At 41.1% G+C, this 22,645-nt stretch overlaps 1 protein-coding gene across 32 annotated transcripts in view; it reads right to left on the bottom strand.

Annotated features, from left to right (window-relative positions):
• The window catches only part of kif1b (kinesin family member 1B), a 67,909-nt gene that overhangs the window by 7,894 nt on the left and 37,370 nt on the right, over nt 1-22,645 (bottom strand). For 11 of the 32 annotated variants that reach the window (XM_026154439.1, XM_026154441.1, XM_026154442.1 and 8 more), the window contains 27 exons: nt 22,510-22,589; nt 21,564-21,639; nt 21,331-21,384; nt 20,795-20,842; nt 20,467-20,546; nt 20,050-20,156; nt 19,652-19,735; nt 19,312-19,492; nt 19,131-19,203; nt 12,169-12,274; nt 11,986-12,003; nt 10,941-11,089; nt 8,684-8,862; nt 8,010-8,147; nt 6,936-7,187; nt 5,242-5,360; nt 4,835-4,920; nt 4,490-4,619; nt 4,000-4,153; nt 3,022-3,112; nt 2,792-2,910; nt 2,582-2,637; nt 2,124-2,324; nt 1,409-1,517; nt 1,223-1,289; nt 991-1,075; nt 456-561 (listed from right to left, as the gene is read on the bottom strand). In XM_026154439.1, the coding sequence (XP_026010224.1) occupies nt 456-561; nt 991-1,075; nt 1,223-1,289; nt 1,409-1,517; nt 2,124-2,324; nt 2,582-2,637; nt 2,792-2,910; nt 3,022-3,112; nt 4,000-4,153; nt 4,490-4,619; nt 4,835-4,920; nt 5,242-5,360; nt 6,936-7,187; nt 8,010-8,147; nt 8,684-8,862; nt 10,941-11,089; nt 11,986-12,003; nt 12,169-12,274; nt 19,131-19,203; nt 19,312-19,492; nt 19,652-19,735; nt 20,050-20,156; nt 20,467-20,546; nt 20,795-20,842; nt 21,331-21,384; nt 21,564-21,639; nt 22,510-22,589 (2,948 nt within the window). Of the gene's footprint in view, nt 1-455; nt 562-990; nt 1,076-1,222; nt 1,290-1,408; nt 1,518-2,123; nt 2,325-2,581; nt 2,638-2,791; nt 2,911-3,021; nt 3,113-3,999; nt 4,154-4,489; nt 4,620-4,834; nt 4,921-5,241; nt 5,361-6,935; nt 7,188-8,009; nt 8,148-8,683; nt 8,863-10,940; nt 11,090-11,985; nt 12,004-12,168; nt 12,275-13,125; nt 17,033-19,130; nt 19,204-19,311; nt 19,493-19,651; nt 19,736-20,049; nt 20,157-20,466; nt 20,547-20,794; nt 20,843-21,330; nt 21,385-21,563; nt 21,640-22,509; nt 22,590-22,645 lie in introns of those variants that run through there. The other 21 variants (XM_026154466.1, XM_026154457.1, XM_026154461.1 and 18 more) reach the window with 11 other exon arrangements.

A 22,645-nucleotide genomic window follows, 5' to 3' on the forward strand; every position in this document is an offset into this window, starting at 1 on the left:
GCAGGAGGAAGAAAGAGAGCGCACAGAAAAAAAGAAAAAAAAAAAGAGAGAGAGAAGCACAAAGAGTCAGGCAACAGAGACAATGAAGCAAAGTAACAGCAGCGAAAATGGAAAAGGTCGTGCAATGACTCCAATGTGGCTTCAGAGAATATACAGACATGGACACATGCATAGATTTTAACTGATAAGGTTACTACAGTTACTACAGAGTGTCAACAAATGATTTTTTTACATGGCAGGAACTCAATCATGACAAAAGAACACAGTGTAACAATGTAACACATTGGCTTTTTTAAAGAAAAATAAATGTGTTTCATGATAATAACTGAAGAGAATACAAGCAAGAAGGCAACAAGAAAGCTTCAAAGATCTGTGAATGGAAACATTTTACACCTTCAAATGTTGTGACTAGTGTGTTCTCACTCAAACTGACTCAGTGTGGGAGTTTCACCTACCTGTTGTTGTTGTGGGATGACTTGATGTTCTTGGCAGAAATTATGTTAAGGGACAGGACAGCATCGGCTGCGCTATCATCCACTTCAGCCTTGTTCCTGATACGACCTGGTGAGGCAGATCCACACAACAGTTATAAGACCTTCTTGTGTTGGAATAGCTCTCAATAGAGAAGCTCAGCCAGCAGGCAGTTTGTCCACTAACAGCTGTTTTATCACAGCATCCAGTACCAACACAATCATCCACACTCAAGAGCCCTGTTGGCTTCAGAGTCAGCAGCTGAATGTCTAAAATATGAAATGTAATTATTTGGTCCATCAGCTACAGCTACAGCATGAACTGCTTAAAGTGAGAAGCAGCCTAAAGCCCGACAGATTCATCTTTCCAGACTGAAAATGTCTCAGACAGAACCGAGTGGTGTGTTTTCAGTGTGATCTCACAAAGTCAAATCCCTTTAATGATGCTCTGTCCTGTCTTTCTCTCTTGTTTTCTACAGAGAGGTATAGCACGACTAGACCCTAAAGGTAGGCTGCTCACCTACAACCAGCTCACGAACATCTTTCCAATGGAGCTCGCTGCCCTTCTCATGGATGAGGGTCACTGTGATCCTCCGCTGGATCCCCTGCAGCAAACATAACAGGAGCTCAAGATCACAGTGAGCACAGCTAGAGCAACATTACGCTTTAAAAGAAGATATTCAACTGTGTACAAAGGAAGCAGTTACCAATGTGTGAATAATAAGAAAAGAACATGTGGATCAATCCTGTACCTGGTGCAGCAGGTAGGTACCGTGGCAGGGCAGGCCTCCACTGTGATCCACGATGGCTGGGATGTACCTGTGCATGGAGGGAGGAAGGTGACACAACATCCCAATTTATAATATTCTTTGTGGAGATAATTTTTATTGTTTCTTTAAAGCTTGTGTGGGAATATAACACTCCAGGTGGATACTCACTCTCCAGTGGGCTCCAGCTCGCTGATCTCAAACCAGACCAGCAGGTCGTACTTGCTGACACAATGACCCAGGTTGGATTTGGTGATGGTGTTCAACTTGGTGGCTGGAACTGGCACACACAGACAGAAGCTCAATGTTATCAAGCGGGAATTTGTCTGAATTTCAGAGAAGATGAATAAAAATCAGGAGTATTTACTACATGCTTTGGGTGACTAAATGGAGGATGGATAGGTAATGTGAAAACACTGCTGACTCTTTATACTGAGCCAGTAATCACAGAGGATAGATACTGGAAGCATACTGAAATGTTAGGAGGAAGTAAACCACAGATTACAACACCAGTGGCAGCACCCTGCTGTCTCACACATCGGGATTACGGTCCTGTTGAAACACAGTTGCATTCGTCTATGCTCAATATGAGCGAAAGGAATGTTATTACACTTGAAAACTGCTGTATTTACTCCTTATATGGTGTGAATGATATGTCATTGATCCTGAAGTTGTCTCCTCAGGACAGTTTCTAAGCAACAGGAGGACATCGTGACCGAACTAACCGCACCTGCAGCAAGGTGCAGCACTCATAACCACAGCAGAGCTTTACCATGCTACCGCCTGCAGCCACAGAGCACTATAAGAGCACAGCACTACTCTAATCACTACAGCACCAGCATCAAATGTCTGGCTCATTAGCTACAACAGAGTCCACTGTACCAACCATGATGCTTGGGGACAATTAGCACAGGGTCACTGGCCACTGGGAGGAAGGGGAAGTGAGAGAGCTGGTCAGCCTCGTCCTCCAGACTGGCCAGAGCAGAGGACGCCAGGGAGTTGGCGTGCTCGGACAGCGTGTCCAACACTTTGCCGTTCACATAGCCGCTCACGAGGTAGCGGATCAACTCTATCTTACGGGTATGGTCTGGATGTGCGATATTGATGAACGGTGAGAGAGATTGAAGGGCAAAAGAAGAGGAAGGAGGACAGAGTTGGGTAAGAGGATTATATAAATTGTGAGGGAATGATTGAATAAGAGACAAAAAGAAAGAAATCCAAAGGAGGCGAGAAATGACAAGGAAAAAAAGTGGAAGGACACATGAGGCATGCTTATGTAAGAAAAAAATCAACATAAAATTATTGATGGCAAAGAACACATTGATGTGACATGGAAACACTCACCTGGTTTGGACAGAGGCATGGGAATAGGATAGTATTTCCTGGATGGTGTTGGAGGACTGTTGACATAATAAAAATACCTTTTATTTACATATGCATATAAAAATAGACAATGTGATCAGAACACAATTGTTTAATTGTTCTAACAAAATCTGCTGCATTAAATATGAATTATCACTGCATGACTGGATCTGCTGTTTGACCCCCACCAACCTGATCAGGTCCTGGCCATGGAGGTGCAGCGGGTGCTGCTGGTAGTGGCCGAACACTTCAAACACGACGGGCTTGCTCTTGATGTACTCAATAAAAGACTCTGTAACTTCGACAGAAATCTGCTCCAACAGATAAAAAAAAAAGAAAAAGGGTTTGACAAACTGAGTTGGAATAAAATCGTTGAAGCACAGTTAGTGTGTGTAGGTGCAGATGTGTGTGTGTGCACTCACATTCTGGACGTGGTAAAAGCCCAGAGGAGCTCCTTTGCCAGTGTTTTTCAGAGGCTCGGTGGAAAAAGCCTCATCGTGACGGTGCAAGAAACTGAGGGAAGAAACATAAATGAATGTCAGCGGGTTGCATTTCTTTTTACACGAGATAACGACAGACAGCTGAAAGTCACACTCCAGGATTTAGCTAGAATTTTGAATCCTCGTTCTGAGTATATATTTAGAGATAAAGCTGAAACGCTGAACTCAAATCAAACGACTTTTAAACCAAAACAGTTTGGTGTAAATTTACAGCAATAACACCATACTTTAGTTAAAAAGCTGATTTTACAGCACTGCATTTTCCACTTAACCCGTCTGCTTCAAACAAATATGAACTACTGTGCAAAAGTCTTCCCTTGTTTAGTTTTTTCCCCAATAAAATGGGAAACGGGTGCAGCAGTTTATTGAAACGTGCAAACATAGATGGAAATTTGGTATATAAGAAACAGAGTTTGTACAATTCTAATGTTCTTTAAAGTCAGTATTTGGCATGACCACCTTTATTCTTCGACACAGCCTGAACTCTTAGGCAAGCATTCTTGTCATTTCTTTAACTAGTTTTCCAGACTTCTTAAAGGACATTCAAAGCTCTTTGTTGGATGTTGCCTTTAGATGATCCCACACTGCGTCATTAAGGTTCTGGGCTCTGTTGAGGCCAAATCCATGACTGATAATGCTCCTTTGTGTGTTTTTGCGGTGGATCGAAATCTGATGGTACTTTTTTGCATTCTTAATTTAATTAGTGTTGACAAGATCTCCCACACCACTGCCTCAAAGTGCTTAAACATACATTTTAAAGTTGGTGTTTTTCTCATGTACCTCAAGTACAATGACTGGACTGAAAATGAGTGGAAAAAACTTTGAAAGACATTTAGAAACCCTTTAGAAGTGTAAAGGAAAGCCGACTCAACTACTGTATTCTCAGGATCGTGCACTCACTTGAATTGGCAGAAGATGTCAGCATACTCAGGCAGGATGCCGCTGGCCTGGAGCACAGTGACACGGAAGGTAAAGACGCTGCCCACCTCCAAGTGGCTTGCCAGATCATCCCCATGACTTAGTTTGGTTTCTCCAATGTTACCCAGCTTGAGGTCTGAAGAAAGCCAGAGTGAAAGGTTAGTAGGCTTGTTGGATGACTTGTTTAAAAAAAAAAAAAAAACAGACCCTTGACTGCACCTGTGACTCTGCCGTCTCCATTTGACTTCTAAACAAGCACACATTCACGCATGTAATTTATAGAGAGGATTCTGGTGTTCACTCATCAAATAGCTTTCATACACGTTCCTTCACAGGACAAGAAAAACTGCCAAATTTCCATAACAAAACATTTTAAGTCCTCCTTTTTCATTAAACAGGACCATCTGCGCTTAACACTGGGGCTCATAGGTGGAAATTTACGAGTAAAGAGGTGAAAGTCTGGCAGCCTTACCCATGTCATTGATTCTGATGAGCTCCTCTGAGGGTGTGATGACCTCTGAACTCTGACCCTGACCCTCTACGATGCGCAGCTCTTCCAGGGACAACCCGGAGCGGGTTATGACCTTGGAGGGGAAGTCATTCTGATTGAAACAGAGGAAGACATTAGCATATAGCTGGAGGAGCGACACTGAATCTCCAAACCTAGCTATAGTGTGAGGCATTGGCCATTTAAGGCTAGCCATTTTATTTGACTTGAATACATAGGAATATAATAAAAAATAAGGAACAGCAATGACTTGATGTTTGAACCACAATAATACACACCATCACAGAAAAGGTGCTGCTCCGGGCTTACCTTTTTGAAGTATTCATCATCAAAGGAAATCTTGGCAGTTCCTGACTGCCTCACTCCTGACCCGTAGTCTGGAGCTTCCTCGTCAGCTACAAAGAGAAAAACCCTCCTCTAATCAGGATCTATCTCAGACACAGATGACTTAAACTGTCAACACGGATCAAAAGGAATACACTGAATCTAAGGAATCTTTTCTTTGCCACTGTATCAGTGACTTAAAAAAGCTCTTCAATATGCTGCCATGCTGCTACTGAACATTAAAGCAGTTAAATTTACCATTTAAATAGCCTAAAAATTGAAAACTTCCTATGGCCCAAATACAGGGGCGCTCATATTTAATAAAGAGCAATAAGCGTGCTTTTATCTCCCCCAGTAGGCTCACTCACTAAAGAATCTCATTAATTACTCACCAGCTATAGCCTGGACCCCCACGCGCAGGAAGCCACGCACCTCGCCCTTCTCTGTTACTACGGCAACACGGTGAACCAGAGGTACAGGGTACAGCAGGTTACTCAGGTACACAAAAGCTCTGAGAGTAAAAAGGAGGAGAGAGATATGAAAACCTGAGCGCGGTGCAGTCTGGAAACAGCTGCGGCATTTTTCAGATACAGAAAACGTCAACATCCGATTCACGGTGGCTTTCACTAAACTGCTGATATCTGTTGGATCCCAAAGGAGATCTGAGCAGTGTCACAGACTGTTTTCTGACGTCTCCACAAAACATATACAGACTGACAGCAAATTCAAACACCCTGCGCACAATCGCTTTGAGTGTTTAGCACATATTAATAATTACAATAACATACTGCAAAATATTAGTGACATTTATGTGAGGAGAAGCAAAAAAATAAAATTAAGGACCCAAGAAAAAAAAAACAAGGGGGGGAATATAAACTCAAACATGCTCCGGGGCGCTGAAATCTGCAGCAGCTCAAACCATCTGTTTTATTTTTAAACTGCGTGACAGGGTGGTGACGGATCGCCGGGGCTGCGGCGGTAAAGCCTGTAACAGGGTGGTTTATTGTGCTGCGTTATGGCTGTGTTAGTCTCTTACTCACGCACTCACTGTCAGTTTGTTTTGTGGGACTTGATTTGTTTTGCTGTACATCTGACGGCCTACTCTTTTTTTTAAACTGTCTGCTGTCCCAGTGCAGGGAGACTCGAGGCTAAGATGGAGGAAAGATATGAATCTGTAAATTCTCTGAAGTCACAGTGACGCAAGTTAGCCGAGCTTAGTTCAGCTCAGTCTGGCTGCACCGATCTGTCTTCTTCTGAGGCGGGAGAGTCGTTTTTTTTTTTTTTTTTTTTAAGTAGCCATTATGTTTACAGCACTGAGGCTGCGGCATGGGTGCAACGTGAGCTGCTGCAGCATTTCACAACAATGAATTAAAACAAATCCCAGTGAGCCTGATTGAGTGACAACTACCAACTACTGGTCAGTTAATATGAACTACAATCCATCACATGTACACTGTTATAGCAGACAAGGTTATAAGAACATAATGATGTAATCACAATGTAATAAATAAAAGATATAAAGAGGAAAAAAGATTTAGAGGATTAAAAAAACAACAACATAAGATGACAAATAGCCAATCAGCTTCCACACAGCAAATACATGTATTTCGAACACAGATGGCGGTTAATGCAGTCAGCACTGCGATGGTGGCGGGGAATGAGACATCACGCTGGGAGGATGGATAAAGATGGCGGCTTTTTTTGTGGGACTCTAAATTAAGTCTAAATTAAAAGTGTGACTAAGCATATTACATCGAAAAAGTGCCCAAATTATCTCGAACTGGAAGTCATTTGCGCACATGTGTTTACTCACATTTTAAGCTCCTGATCTTTAATAATAATGTTGGTGCATTTTGTCCCTTTACATCTATTCACTGCACTGCTGCTCGATGCGAAACTATCAACTATCCAAAATCTATTTCTGCATCGTCACAGGGCGTAATCCAGTACATCCTCAGTTTTTCCTATTTTCTTCACTGGTTTCTCTTTGCTCTGTATCTGCATACACGCAAATAAAAAATAAACCAAGCCAACATCAGCTCCAAACTCCTGCCCCAGCCTGTATGTGAACGCCACGGTCACCAACCTTCCCACCAGGATGAACCAGGGGGAGCGGTCATAGAAGGGGTCCTGGCCATCGCTGAAGATGTCCGAGCCCTCCTCGGTGCCGGCGTCTGAGCTCGTGTCGTCCACGAACGCCTCATCGTCGATCAAGTCAGACATCTCGCTCTGGCGCTCGTCCGCCATCTCCGTGATCTCCGAGTCGGTGGTGGAGAAAGTAGGAGAGGGTGTGCGGTCAGCCAGGTGCTCATTGACGCAACCGTGGAAGATGGGGGAGCTGATGGGGGCGGTAGTTTGGGAAGAGTGGCGAGAACCAAGGATAGGTAAGAGTGGAGCAATAGAGTTAAAACAGCTCAGTGAGCACGGCATCGATGTGACACTTCACTTTCAGAAAGAAACATTTCCTTCCTCAAACAACATAAAACACATAGCTGGACACTTTCTCCAGTAGGTAATGTAAACGATTATCAGCTACACAGAATAATGTGAAGAGTTAATGCAAATAAATTTGTAGGATTCAATTCATAGGCAGCAGGTATTAAGCCAACAGTGTGACAGCGGTTTACAGAAACATGACTATTTTAAACCAAAATGAAACGTCACTTTAAAGGATTAACATACAAATCGTCTCACACACGCTGAATGAAAAGAGGATAGAATACAAAAATGCCTCAAATTTCCACATTATCCAAAATCCACAATGCTATTAACAAGTGTTTGTATGAATTACAGGCGGATATCAACATGGGAGTGACATGTGCGAACAGACACAGCAAAATGATACACAGGATTAAAAAAAAAAAAACTACAAAAAAACAACACAGGATTAAAATGTGACATCAAATAAAATAATAAATACAAAAAGGAAAGTTGATATGTGACATGAAATCATATGGGAAAATAAAATCAACAACAAAAAAATAAAAATGAAGGATTTCTGCGAGGAGCAAAACACCAACAGACATAAATCATAAAACACGAGGCCCAAATGTGTGAAAACGCTGGTGCATGTAACTTCAATGGCAGAGGATGAAAGTGAGAAGTGGAACACGAGTGAACGTGATGCACCGTACGCTTCTGTTGGTTCTGCGTTACATACCTCCCCACGAGTTTGAACCAGTGGAAACGGTCATAGAAGGGGTCGTTTCCTGTCAAAGTGCCCTCACAATCCTCCTGGTGCGTGGAGGCCATTTCTCCAGCGCGGTCGTACATCGCTCTCATCTGGTCTAGCCTCTGCCTGCAAATGACAAGCGAGTCATTTTAATGGAAGAGCGATGAGAAAGATAGAGGTCCTAAAAGTCAGAAGGCAGAGACTGCTGGGTGTACAGACGCTGATATCATAGCTCTTTGTGTCTTTTTTGCATTCCTGGTACAGGAAATATGAGAAGAGGCACACAAAAAATAAATAAATTTGCACAAAAGCAGATAGATGCAAACAAAAAAAGGAAAAAGAAAATACTTAAAATATCTTTTGGTAAATTATTTCTTATACAGGTTAGTTACTCTAAAATTACAGTTAAAATCTGAAGTTAGGGCTTTTATTATTATTTTCATTATTATTGTTGAGAATGGTCTTTCAGTGATAGATACCAGTTTATTAGGTACACCTGTTTAACAGCATTTTAAGAATAACCAATTTGAAAAAAACAACAACAACAACAAAAAAAAACCCAATTATGTGTCAAACGTGTCTCAATTGGAGCTTCAGGATTTAAATGTATGTGTTGTAAATAAACTCAGGAATAGTTTAAGAAGGAAAAGTGGAAGCATTACTTGAGTTTTTCAAGGGACCAGTAGTGCGTGGCTCCATTCTTCAGGTCTTGAACCTCTACAGCGACCACGGTGCGAGGGAAAGGTCTCGGGTCACGATCTTTCTCTGGCTCTGGGGGAAGGAGCTCAGGGGGCAGTGGCGAGTATGGTGTGTCTGTCAGCAAGACAAACTGGAACTGGACCTGATGAATGATGGGAAAGGACGAATACAAGGGACTGTTTATATCTTCAGGTAAGTAAATGTTCGAAGGTTGGTTGATATCGTGAAGCTGAAAGATCAGATGAACACCCCTCCACTCCCTTCCTCTTCATGCCCTTTTGATCTCAGCATCTTCTGGACACAAAACACTAAAGCAATTAATAACATTCGATATAAATCACACACAGATAGAAACCCAAGATAAAATCCTGTCAGCTTATGATGAAAATGGCCTGGAAATGTGACAGATGACTCATTACTGGTATTAATCACAGAGGGCCTAGAAGTGGACACGCATTTAAATCACACTTTTATCCCGGATAAGGGAGGTAAACCAGGCATCAGTTTTATTTAAAGGAGTTTTGACAGGAACATAAAAAAAATAAATATCTGTGTGACCTTGAAATAATAATAATAATAATAATAAAATTTTATTTATATAGCACCTCTCTAGACAGAATCACAAAGTGCTGCACATAAGATAACAAATAATAAAAGGGTAAAACAGACAATATAAACAGAAATTTAACCAAAAACAGTTTTAAAAAGGTGAGTTTTGAGTTGTTTTTTAAAAACAACTACCGAGTCCACAGTTATGAGGGAGAGAGTTCCACAGTCTCAGGGCCACAGTGGCAAAAGCTCTGTCACCCTTAGTTCTCATCTTAGTCTGTTTTATAGCAAGTAAGCCCTGATAAGATGACCTCAGGGACCTGCTAGGGACATAGGGCTGTAGCAGATCGGAGATGTAGATCGGTGACAGTCCATCCAAGGCTCCAAATGTCAAGACCAGGATCTTAAAATGTACTCTAAATTCAACAGGAAGCCAGTGTAGCTGAAATAGCAATGGTGTCACATGTGAATACTTGGAGGATTTTATCAACAGCCTAGTTGCAGCGTTTTGCACAACCTGCAGACGATCCAGAGAACCTTTGCTTAGACACATATACATGCATAGTAATGGAATGGCATTGATATACAGCTTTGTTATCTTAGTAACCATTTAAAGTGCTTTAAAGTAAAAGCCACATCTCTAACCTTGAGGCCGATGTCACTGAGATTCAAACTCGGCCGAGACTTTTAGCAGATACACCAATGTTATCAATTTGAAACTGCTACTCTGCATCGTTCTCGAGCTGTCGCATGCACAAACTTGGGTGTCCAGGTAAGATCAAAAGCAGGAACCTTCTTACAGTGAGGCGACACCTTCTTTAACAAGGAGGGTGCCGCCATTTTTATTTATTTTTTTGCTGGTTCTTTAAAATGTATCAATCACATCCAAAGAACACCAGAATGGTCTACTGCTGGCTGCAAGAACTTCCAGTATCTAAAAAAACTGAAGGCCTGCATCACTTTTAATTTTGTGTTAGCATGCTGCACGCTAATGTGGCCACAATTAGCACTAGCATATAAACATAGAAACATATAAAATAGACAAATAGAATAGCCTTTTATTGTCATTGAACATGTACAACGAAACTGTAGAGGGAAGGGGATGCATAAGAAAAGTCTATGATCACAATACAAGTAATTTCTGAAATGTCAACACCGCTGCATGAAAACATTTTGTACTGAACGAGTCTATCCTCTTTGTGGGCTTTATTGCCAGCCGACAGCTCTCAGATGGCTGTTCCCATCTTGATGAAGCTGTATTATATAAACAGGGCTTCTTGAGAGGAGGGCTTTAAATAAATAAGGAGCTAAAATGGAACTTTTCTTTTTACAGAGCTGAAAAAGAGGCGGGGAAACAGCGTATAGTGTAAGGATGATAATATTTTATTTTAACACCAAGTTATCTAAGCACACTCTGCAAACCCCTAAAATCATGCTAGGAACCTGTAAGTCATTATTATATGGAAAATATTTTATGCAGCAACCTTTAAGTCTAAGATCCTCTGACCCATTAACATCATCAGGCGCTTCCCTTGTGACACTCTCCCAGGCCTGAGGGTGTGTCATGTGGGTTTGTGTTTAGGTGTCAGTGAAATACGTAGAAAATGACAGATTATTGCTATGAGGGTGATTCACTTCAAGGTAAATAAAGAGAAATACCAATTCACTTACTTTCTTCTTCAGTTCCACACTGATGGCATTAGCCTCTTTTAGGTAGACGGCATTTCCCCACAGCTGATCTCGAAGGGAGGTGAACTGATGGTACCTCCACTTCCTGAAGGCCCACTGAGCCAGCTCAAACTCATGCTGAGTCCACGGCACTGTGCGGATACAAAAGACAGAGGGGGCGTTATCAAGATAAATACAGCAGTTATTAAACCTTACAAATCAAATAATCATAAAACCCAAAAGGACCATAGCTTTGATTTAGCCCAGCCACAGGTCTATCCTACTTAGCATTAATGCTTGAAATTCAAGAGGATCTCTCAGTTATAGCATTTTGTCAACTTCACTTTAAAGGTAACATTACTTGTAGGCACTGACTGCAGTATCAACAGTTTCCTTTTGAGGCTCTCAAACAGAATTAATGAAAAAAGTTCCAGAAAAGCATGAAACTTACAAACGTATGCGTCAAGAACCAAAACTAAGAGGTTTCTTGTATGAAACTACAATCTGAGCATAAAGGTTTGGTTTTGTCACAATAAACAGAACCCCTTTAAACATGACAGAGCCTGTATTCACATTAGGTTTCATAATGTGCCACCAAGATGGATGAGATTAAGACTAAATTAATTAATGACCCATCGCTGGTTATTACCAGTCTTTCATCCAGACTTAAAATGATGGAACCCAGCACAGAGGCATGCTCTGAAACCTGAAACAGTGATTTAATGACATTTGTCATCACTGGGCTGAATAAGTATGGTCCTTTAGACTTCATAATGATGAGCATTTCTGACCTGGTCTCCCTTGAAGAAAAAAAAAAAAATCTCAATGGATTTTTTTTGGTTAAACAGAGGTTTAGTAAAAGTAATATATAAATTTATGTAAAACGACATATACCATTAGTAGTATGTTTATTGTGCATGGACTAGAGGATGTACTAGTTTTGAGCTAGTTTTCTGTTAATACCTTCAATGGGTAATTAATGTGGCACTATTAAAATACTTGAATCTGAATGAAAGTGATATTATGGATATGTAAATACTATACGCACATCCAAGGAGTTTAGGCTCTGGACACAAAGTGTGGAAGAAAACAGACACAGTTCATTTATACATTTATATAAAAATAAACACACACCCCCACACATATATATCTATATATTATATTTTAGCATTACATGTAGTGTGTACAGGAAAAACAATCATCTTCAGGTCTGAAAATGCATACTACACACCTTCCTCTTCCTCCTCCTCCTCCAACTCTTCTTCATCGGGTGTCTCAGCTACCAGTGAGCGAGTCTCCACCTGTTTCTGAAGCTCCTGCAATTTGCTCTCGTAAACCTGGACACCAACACAGGGAAGAGGAGAGAGAACGTGGAAAACTGTCCATCAGCGGCAACAACAGGTGACGCCAACCCAACGAGGGTTTTATTTGTGAAAAACGAGCACTGAAGACTGTGATTATGAAGCCAAATGATGCGCGCTTCTGGATGTGTAATAGCATTAAACTGGTTTATAGTTATTAGATTGTGAGCCCTACCCTTATATTGTGAATTTCTAGATAAATATGTTGCACATAAGCAATTCATGCATCATTACAAAGGAAAAAATATATATTTTTACTGTCCATGAAACTAAGATATTATTAAATCCAGGACTAAAGAGGTTCAATAAAGTTCTAATTATGTGGATCGCTCAGCTCTTCACCAGTACAACAAAGGAGAAACCATCTCCTTTGTAAGTATGTAAGAGCATAAACTGTGGAATACTTTCTATATTGATCAATGAGGAAAAAAAGCATCTGAGAGCAGTGGTATGAGTGGAAGCAGAGAGGTGCTGGTAGAAGCTGAGTCAACTGTAATCCAATGAGGGGCGCCATCATCATCATCAGGACGGGCTGTGTTCCCAATGACCTCATCCTGTTTGTTCACAGTCTTCTGAGAAGACAATGCAGCCTTTTCATTTGTCTGCTGAACTCCTACCAGCAAGCTGACGTCTCCTCGTTTAAGGAGCCCGTGGAAATCCAGCATGAAAGTTTCACCGATCAACTCGAAGCTACAGAGTTTATTAGAAGGACACTTTAAGCACCTTTAACCTGACTGTTGCAAATTATTAACCCTGCACGCTGCCTACATGCAGATTCTACTCTTATTTAGGTTTAGTGGTAGTGGAAAACAAATAACAGCAATATGTAACAAACAACTGCACATGGATCATGTCATTTTATTTCATTTCATTCATACCTTGACAATAAAACACATAGTTGTGGTATATCCTTTATGAAAACCAGTGAACAATACTGTTCAATGTTAATGTGCTCTATCAAGGAGCAACACAACTCGGTACACAGCCACAATGAGGCACTTTATGTGGTTGTAGGTTCAAAAAACACAAGATGTACGACACTCAGACACAGAGACCTAGCATACTTATAAATGCTGATTTCAGAGCTGTACACACGGTGGTTCATTTGATGCTGTACACTGTCCAGCTTACCCGGTCACCATCTGCACCAGAGCTTATGTTAAACAACTTTCTTTTAATAGATTCATCAGGGCTGAGGAAATGTAAGCTACTCCATGCAAAGATAGTCAAACATATGAGGGGAAGGCTGGCTGAATATGTCATGTCATTTGGGTTTTTTTGTTACAGCATAGTAAGGCAGAATTTATACCGTCAAAACTTAAGAGCATTAAAAAGAAAATAAATTCAAATCCCAGGTTTAACAATATGATAGTCCTCAAAGGTCTCGCCCGTCCTGCTGTGAGTGTCGCTGTTTGTCTGAAATAATTTGAAGGCCATCTGATATCTAATGTTAATAATTAATGGGGGTTCTTTTAAAGCTAAAAATGCAGCAGACAACAGGCCGATTAAAAAGGTAGGCAAATACGCACACGCTAAAGCACAGAGGCAAAAACACTGATACAGACTACTGAAGTTATTAACATGGGCAACAGATTTCACAGACCATCACACCCATATCTGTCTTGGTTGTGTGAATATGCAGCTAAAAACAAGGCAGTCCTTAAAAAAAAACAAAAATCTCATTTGATATGGACATTTCTCCTGAATACCATTATGCAAACATTTCAAGTCTTTGTCCTGCTTCCAACATTTTTAGGGCGAGTCTTTGGGAACCTTGACAACACTCTGTAGGGCATCCATCTGAAACACAGTGAACTCTGTGCTTACTCAATGAGCCACAAACCTAAAATGTAATTTTAACCAGACTGAGTGCTTCATACAGGAAGAAAATGGGAAGCTATTCAGTGAAACTTTGAAATGGATACAATTTGCATTCACGTACAATCGAGGGTGCTCTCTGTGCTTTTCAGCGTAGTGGTTCTTGTCTTTAGTGAACTCCAAAACTCATGGACATGTTTTAAAACCTTTTTTGGACTTGGTCTGCTTTTAAAACATATTTTTAAAAGAACTTAGTATCTTTAAAAATTAGTGCAGTCAATAACAAATTATGCAGCTTATCCGTGAAGTGAGGAAGTGCAAAACACTGTCATGTAAGTAGTTGGTAGCTACATATTTGAAGGGTTTTTTTTGTTTTTGGTTAAACTGTAAAGTAAAAAGAAAGACAGGAAAAAGTTTGTAATCAAGCAAATAAGATGATTACTAAAAAATGTATAAGTCAGTATGTTATTGATAAAAAGTTAGTTTTGGTTAGTTAAGGTATGAAGCTTCCTTTACAAAATTAATCTGCAAACCTGTCCGTAGGCACTGAATTAAAAGGAAGGCAAAGAAAATACTGAATTGCAAAGGCAGAGCAGGATTAATAGAGTTAGAGCATCTAAAAAGGCACTTTAAAAAAAACCCACTTTCTTTATATGTCAGTCTGTTTAAAAAGGCACACGATTGACTGGTGCTTCAAGTTATTCCTCAAGTGGTCTTTTGATTCCAGATCTAGGCCAATGATGCGTTGTAACAAAATGCTTTGAGGTAAACATGATCGTGCCAAAGACAACTGATTCTCCAATCCTACCGTGCAGCTTAACAGTACGTAGATAAAACACTGGGTGTGTTCTGTTCCTAACGTGGGCACCAACAAAAATGCGTATTGGACACGTCACTATGTTCATGTCACAGTGGCCATTTAAAAAACAACAACAAAAAAAACACAACACTCTACTTTCATCAATACTAAAATGGCAATAATGTAAACTCAGAAATTCGACCGTGAAAGTAATTTGGCAAATCAAAGTGTGATTCATCAACTTGTCACACATGCTGATAAATGAAGAGTAGGCGTGACATGTTAAAAAAAAAAATTATCTGTTGGCTTTGAATCCTTTGAATCCCAGTGACAGTGATGACAATGCACACGATGCACAAAACAAATGATAAAAATGTCATATGATGATACTGATGGTGATAAAATGTCTCTTTTTTTTATATATATTTATATATAATACATACAATACTTGGATCAACCAGTAACACCGATCTAGTGCAATAGTCACAGTCACTTTTTGTCAGAGCTGTTGTGATCTGTAATGTGTTTGCCTACTAAAAGTCTGTCAATCTAGTTCCTCACTCCTCAAGTCCCACTCAGACCGTCGTCTCTCTGCTGGCTTTTAGGTTAGGAGCAGACATTTGCCTGCGCATTCGTGGAGGTGGCTGAAAGTTGACTGGATGGTTAGGATGGTCAGTGTGATGGTAATGCTGGTAACCATTGAAGCCGCCATCGGCATACATTGTGCCGTTATAGTGGCATGGCTGTTGGTGGTGGTGAGGCTGGGGATGTGCTGGCTGGTTCTGATAGTGGCGGGGCTGGTAGAAAGCCTGCGTATACCTCCTGTTGCTTTCAGACTGCTGCAGTGACTCCATGGAGCCCGAGGGACGCTGACGGTGATTAAAGGAGTTGCTGCGGCCTCGTTCGTGCAGCTGCTGATGTTGGTTGTTCCTATAGTTATGCCTGTGACCCTGGTTTAAACCTTGGTCTGAGTCCTTGCTTCTGCGCTGAACTGATGGGCTTTGCAGCGCTGGAGAGACTTGGATAACTGAAGCAGCCATCTTATCCATCTTATCGCTACACTGTACATCTTCTCCAGCTAGGCTTTCTGCCTCCTCTTCCTGTACAGCTTCTTTGGGCACCTTTAACTCTATAACCTGCTCATCTGTAATTATGATATGAGTACCCGGGCTCCACGAGTTACGGTGCTTTGGATTACTTTTGAAGGGGAAGCGTAATTTACGGTCTTCTGGTGGTATAAAGCGATGAGGCCCGGGATGCCGGCGGAGCTGCTTGGAGATCTCTTGTTGCTGTAGATTCTTGAGGCGCAGCTGCTCTTGACGCATCCAGCGCATGTGGCCTCGCTTTAGCGTTGAATCATCTGCCATACTTTGGCCTGTTAGTGAATCTGCATCTTCTTCGTCAGGCTTTTCAGGCACAGGTAGTTTTCCTTCCTGAGGGCTTGGAGTTCTTGCTTCACAAGTAGAGGGACCTACAATGGGAGGCTTTTCTTGGCCCTCTGGGGTTATGAGCGGTAGGACCTTTTCCATTTTAACCATCTTATTCCTGAGGGCACGGATCTCCTCATCCTTCATGTTATTCTGTTTCTTCACCTCCTGCAGGATGTCCTCGAGTTTATCAATGTGCACTTTTAGTTCGTCCATAACAACTCCTCCGGGTCGAGACCCATTGGTCATGACATCCTCAATGCGCTCGTCACCAACCCCTACAGTGTCCCAAACATCCCGAGCCACCGCCCTCCACGAGTCCCGCTCGTTGGGGTCCTTCTTGCCATAGCTAGCGCAAAGCTCCTTCATCTTTACAATAGCCAAAGCCTCGATTTCCTGCCGTGTGTGACGGAAGTCATTGAGCGCCACTTCGTAGCAGATTTCTTTGACTGCCTGGATCTTCAGGTCAGAGATGGTGACCCACTTAGAGTCCTTGGTGATGCGGCGCCGCTGAGGGATCTGGTACATTTTCACTGGCTCTCTTCTTTTCCCACTGCTGGGTAATCCACACTTTTTCACTATGGTTTGGAGCTTGCTGGGAGGTAGCTTTTCCCTCAGGGAAGTGATCAGTCTCCAGCTCTCTTCGCAAGACCTCTTATCTGAGTCATCCCCACTATCAGAGTCTCCATCCTTAAGAAAACAACACAGGACACAAACCAGATGGGTCCCCCCCCAAAAAAGGAGAAATTACAATGGGAAATCAGGGAGAGGATGAAAAGATGGCTTTTAAAAAAGAAAAAAAGAAAAGAATGAACATATAAATATGCAACAAGGGAACACCAACCACGAGTCAAAGTTATATCAGAAGATTACGTTCTGTCTTAAGCGCAGACAGCATTTCCAAATTCTGGATTTTTAACCAAAAGTGACAATTACACTAATATTAGAAACACTTTGCATACATCATTATTATACAAGATGTATGGCAACATGCAAGATTATTTTTAAAGTTATGCTGAAAATAAAGCTATAGAAACGGGAAAATTTTATTCACAGAAACAGTGGCTTCCATTGACTTTCTTGTCAGTTTTCCCTCTCTAACTTCTCCACCGAAACGGCGCTGTGGATATAAATTCATGTTCAACACAACACTCGCTAAAACTTTTTATATGTCTGAAATGGATGTGTCCTTTTTGGACCTTATTGTTCCCAGTGTTGCATATTGATATTAAAGGTAAAGCATGTCTATCATGATTAGAAAGAAAATATCAATAGATGATAGTTGCTGATTGGAGCACATCTGTACTGTTTTGTGATATTCCTCTTCTTAGTGGAAAATTTTGTGAGCTGGATCCCAAACATGCTACAGCAGCATGCATGTAGATGAATTCTGGAGCTTTCCCCCTTTAGTCCAGAAGGTTTGAGTGGCTTTAGTATTAGTGGTAAGTTAGCAGACAGTGTTCTTGCAGTTGATCAGAAAGCCAGTAGAGAGAGGAGATGCAGAAGTGCGGATAAGTGTTAATCCACTACAAGAAAGTTGTTAGTTGGAGGGGAAAAAAAAAAAATGCAGTTTCTCATTTTTTTGGAGACAGCATACATTACAGATCACAACCAGTAGAGATCATTTCGATTGTGTGTATGAGACTGTACGTATCTTTGGGAAGAATTGGACATGTTATGTCCCTGGGAGTCTGAACCCTCTGTGTGTAATTCTGCACATATAAAACCACCAGGATGTGAACGAGGCCCCGTGATTCACTGAGTTAACTGTGAGCAGTGGTAACTGTTGTTCAGTCGTGCCCTCACAGATGCCAAAGAAGTCAATGAGAAACCACATTGTCACTATCTGTCAAAAACTACAGCAGAAATTGTTGTTATCACAATGCATTGTACATATCAGCAACTGCATTGAAGAGATGAAACTCAGGACAAAACAGAGTAAGAAAACTAGAGTAGAAATCTAATCCAAGCAAATCAACAGCCACTTCAGAGTTGACCAGCTCCGGCAAACACTGCAACTTAGTCCACAACCAGTACTGAATGAGTTAAGAAAACATGCTATTAAAATGAACCATGCAAAAGCAGCGTCACTTTTTAACATGTTTTTCGATGCTGATAAATGCTGAATCGGTTTTAAAGGAAATTTGATCTTCATATCAAATCAATTTTAGCTGCAAGTTGCTGTTTTGCAAGATTCAGATCCACTAAAGAAGACACAAGAAAGGGGAAAACAGGGGTTTGGAAAGGGGAAAGCTTTACAGTCTAATTCTTGCTCAATCAAGCTGCTACAGAAAAAATAAATAAATTGTTGAACACAAGAGGACAGCCAGTAAAAGCTTATCCGTCTCAAACCAGAAAAACTTCCATGCAAAAAGAACAGACATGCGCTAGGAGTAAAAGTGTGATTCACACATAAACATCTCAAAGTGTCAGAGCTCGGAGTGAGAATTAGTACTAGTGAGATTTAAAAGGACCAAATGAAACCACCATCCAAAGAAACAAGCTGTCAAATTGTAACTGATCGTAGCTTTGGAGATACTTTTACTTTGAAATCCACGAGAGATAGCCTGAAGTACATCAAAAATCACACAAAATATCCCAAACTAACACGTTCACTCAATAGGCTGCTTCTAGTAGCAATTTCATTAACTTTAACAAAAGGAAGAACTGACATTACAGCTCCTTTTACACCCACTCTGCACTTATTACTAACTGGTTTAAAACATCTTTGATAACAAAAAACAGAGTGAGTTCTTTAAATTCACAAAAGGGGCTTATTTGAACTCACCAGTCGCTGCTGCTCCAGAAGCTGATCGGCTTCTTCCTTCTCTTTTTTGTACAAGATTTCCATCTCAGTGAGTCTACACAGCAGAGTAAAATAAAAGTTTTGAAACACATCAAACAATCCACATTTAATGCCACACAACTACTCGCATATTTAAAATAAATGAACGTCATAGATTGCATACCTTTTCTCCATTTCCTGCTTCATGTCAATGCCCTGTTTCTCCAGGAGTTCTCTCTGAGCAAATGTCCAATCAACGGGCTCCACGGGGGTTTCGGCCGATGGCGTCTTCTCCCTTTCAGCTCTGGCCTGCTCTGGGTGGTTGAACCGGAACACGTGGTTCTTTCCCATAATGATGCGATTGCCTTAGAGAAGGCAGCACAAGCATGAAAGAAATTTCTTAAACGCTACAGGTCATAAATACATTTCATAATTTGGGCATTAAGAAATTAGTTACATCATATCTGCTTACAGACATCACACAAATGTTCACAGTTTGTATAGAAAACTTTCTACACACATACCTGAACGAAGCTGGATCGAGTCCTCAACACGCTTGCCGTTGACGTAGGTCTCCGATCCCTCGCAGGGCACCAGCATGACAATAACTTTAGCAAAAACAAACCAATCGCAAATCAATCATTCTGAATGACTCATCACCATTCAAAAAAAACAAACAAACAAACAAACAAAAAAAAAAACCAAAAAGAAAAACCCACAAATACGTCACCCATTAGATGTAGTCTATATATTTATATACTCGTTTCATCCGTTCAAAAAAAAAAAAAAAGAAAAAAAAAAGGTTTCGTTTGTATGTGTTTAGGTGTTTTTAAAATCACACTATAAACATCTTGCTCAACTTAATTTAGCACACATTCAATACAAACACCTCCAAACACCAGCAGCCAGTATTATGTCTCACCATCTCCATTTGCATTCCTTTCGCTGCGGAAGTAGCAGTGTTCTTCCTTGATATGAGCACCGCTTAAAACAATGTCCTGTCTTCTCTCTGCGTCGGCCTGACCCACTCTGAAACAATCACAGAAGCCAGTTTGAGAGACTGCATACTGCTATACACATGCATTGTCAGCCATTTGTGCAAAAATGTACAGTTAGTGTTTCTGTAAGTTGAAATGTAACAACTGACTCAACAGAAAGAGTCTATACAGGGTACCAACAGGACAAAGAGGTGACATAAACAAAAGCAAAATGTATTCATTAGCAGATTTTAAGCCTGATCATAAAAAGACCCAGTAGTTTTCCAGACAACCTTGCCTGGGAGAGTTGCCAGAACTTTCCAAATCCACTGCGGCAGGGTCATTATTCGGGTTTAGGTTACCTTGTAATTCCGTCTTTGATGTAGTAGAGCAGACACTCAGACATGAGAGGATCCTCATTCAGGTTAACCAGGTGTGGGGTCTACAGATAAACACATGAAGCAGACAGTTTACCACAAAAACATTTCTAGAATTTCGCTGCTTTAATCAACATTCATAAGTGCAGAAACTGCCCCTGATGCTAGGATATTTTCATATCAAACAAATGCTTCTGTCTGCAAATGTAGACAGAAGCAGTCACATCAACACTGTCCTGACAACTCTGGAGTCTTATATTTCACAGAACTACTTCAAAAAGGATCCTGCAAGCTATTCCTCCAAAACACCAACCTTTTTAGGTGAGAATACCCCGTTAAAGTCTGCATAGAGATCGCAAGGCTAACCCGTGGAGCAGTGAGTGAAAGGAGAGAAAAGAAATTATGGAAGGCAATCGGATGTGAACAAAGGACACACACACACACACACACACACACACACACACACACACACACACACACACACACACACAGACTCACAAACTCATGAAGTGATGACGTGTGTTGTTTCAGGCACTAATGACTCTACTGACAAACAAACAGTCAGTGCACTATAGCACTGCCTCTACTGCACTATAGCACTGCCTCTACTTGATGGAGTGAAGGGAACATGCCACTGCTTGTAATTTCATAAGCACTGAGAGCATCTACAGGAAAAAAAAAAAATAAGACTGCAAATGATCCAGCAGAGTAAAAGTACAAAACAATGAGCAGAAAAAGTGTAGATCTGGACCATGCACATAAAATGTCTATTAAAGACTAAACTGTCTAAAGTGGGGCTATTTCTAATGCGGGAAATGTAGTTCTGCCAGCTTATTTGGTTAAACAAACCTTTTTGGTGGCAAAACAATCAAAAGGCTCGTCAAATGGCCCTTCATCGCTAAGCTGAGTATGTGAAGGAAGCAAATAAGAAGTGGAAAGAAAGACAGAATGATAAAGAAAAAAACCCCAGGAAGGGTTCTCATGGAAAAAGACAGTGAGGTAAAGTGAAGTGATGGAGGAAGGATGTGCTTCACCACCAGTGGGAATGTTGACACTGTGCGCTCCCACCCAGTCTGTCATACCTTTTTAGGAGAGAATACACCCAAAGTGCCTCCATCTTCACGGATTGCCACGCCCATCTCTGCAAGCAAAGCCTCCCTGAAATACAGCCAAAAAACATTTGTACACTCAGTGAAAGCATTCGTTATTGGTCTTTTATTCTTGCTGCAACATACACTGTGTGCACTTCTTTTTTCCCCACTAAAGATCGTTTGTGCTGGTAACTCGAAGAGGATGAGAACCGATGGTGTGCAACGTTGGAGTAAGTGATTTGTAGCATGACAACCGGCTGAGAATGGCACCAGTTAGACTCTATGGACAGACGGTAGCATGGTTGATGTCTGAGAGGGGTGTTTGTTCAGCCGAGTGTGACGACAAAGGAGGACAGTGAAATGGACAGAACTAGTGCAGAGATGGAAAAAAAGGTGGGAGAGAAAAGTAAAACAGACAGCACAGAGGGATGAAGAGAGAGAGTAAAGTACTAGGGGAAAACTAAAGGTTTGGTTACAGTTCTTAAGATGTGATATTTGACAGTGTTGAAAATTAATTGTGCTCATAGAGAGAGGGGGATAGATAAATCATGACCAACAAAGAGGGAGAAGACAAGAATATCCTATACAAAAAAAGGGGGGTAATAGTCACATTTAGCCACACATGCTGAGTAACAAACAAACAAAGCTTCAGAGAGCTAGAATGAGAAGGAACGTGGCCAATCACAGCATCAGGTGGGAGTGAACGTCAAATTGCAGATAATGGATGACAGACATCCCTCTATGTGACGTCTGAGAGGTGTGTCGGGGGAAGTTTCCAATGCTATCAGAGCATTTGACACACAGTTGAGACAGACCGCACACCCCTTTAAGACTGACAGGTTGCAATGAGGAAGACTTTAATGCACACGTTGGACAGACACCTTCCCCCTCGGGAAATAAAGATGGAAATGAACAAACACTGTCTGCCTGTACTGACCTCTCCATGCGGATTGCCTCAGTCTTTCGCAGTTTCTCCTCCCAGGTTTCATTGAGCTCAGCAATGATCTTTTCTGATTCCTGAACAAAGGGGAAATTATGAGAAAAACCAAACCGGTGTAATATAAAAGTAACTA

This window comes from Astatotilapia calliptera, chromosome 20 (assembly GCF_900246225.1).
Source record: "Astatotilapia calliptera chromosome 20, fAstCal1.2, whole genome shotgun sequence".
NCBI lineage: Eukaryota > Metazoa > Chordata > Actinopteri > Cichliformes > Cichlidae > Astatotilapia > Astatotilapia calliptera.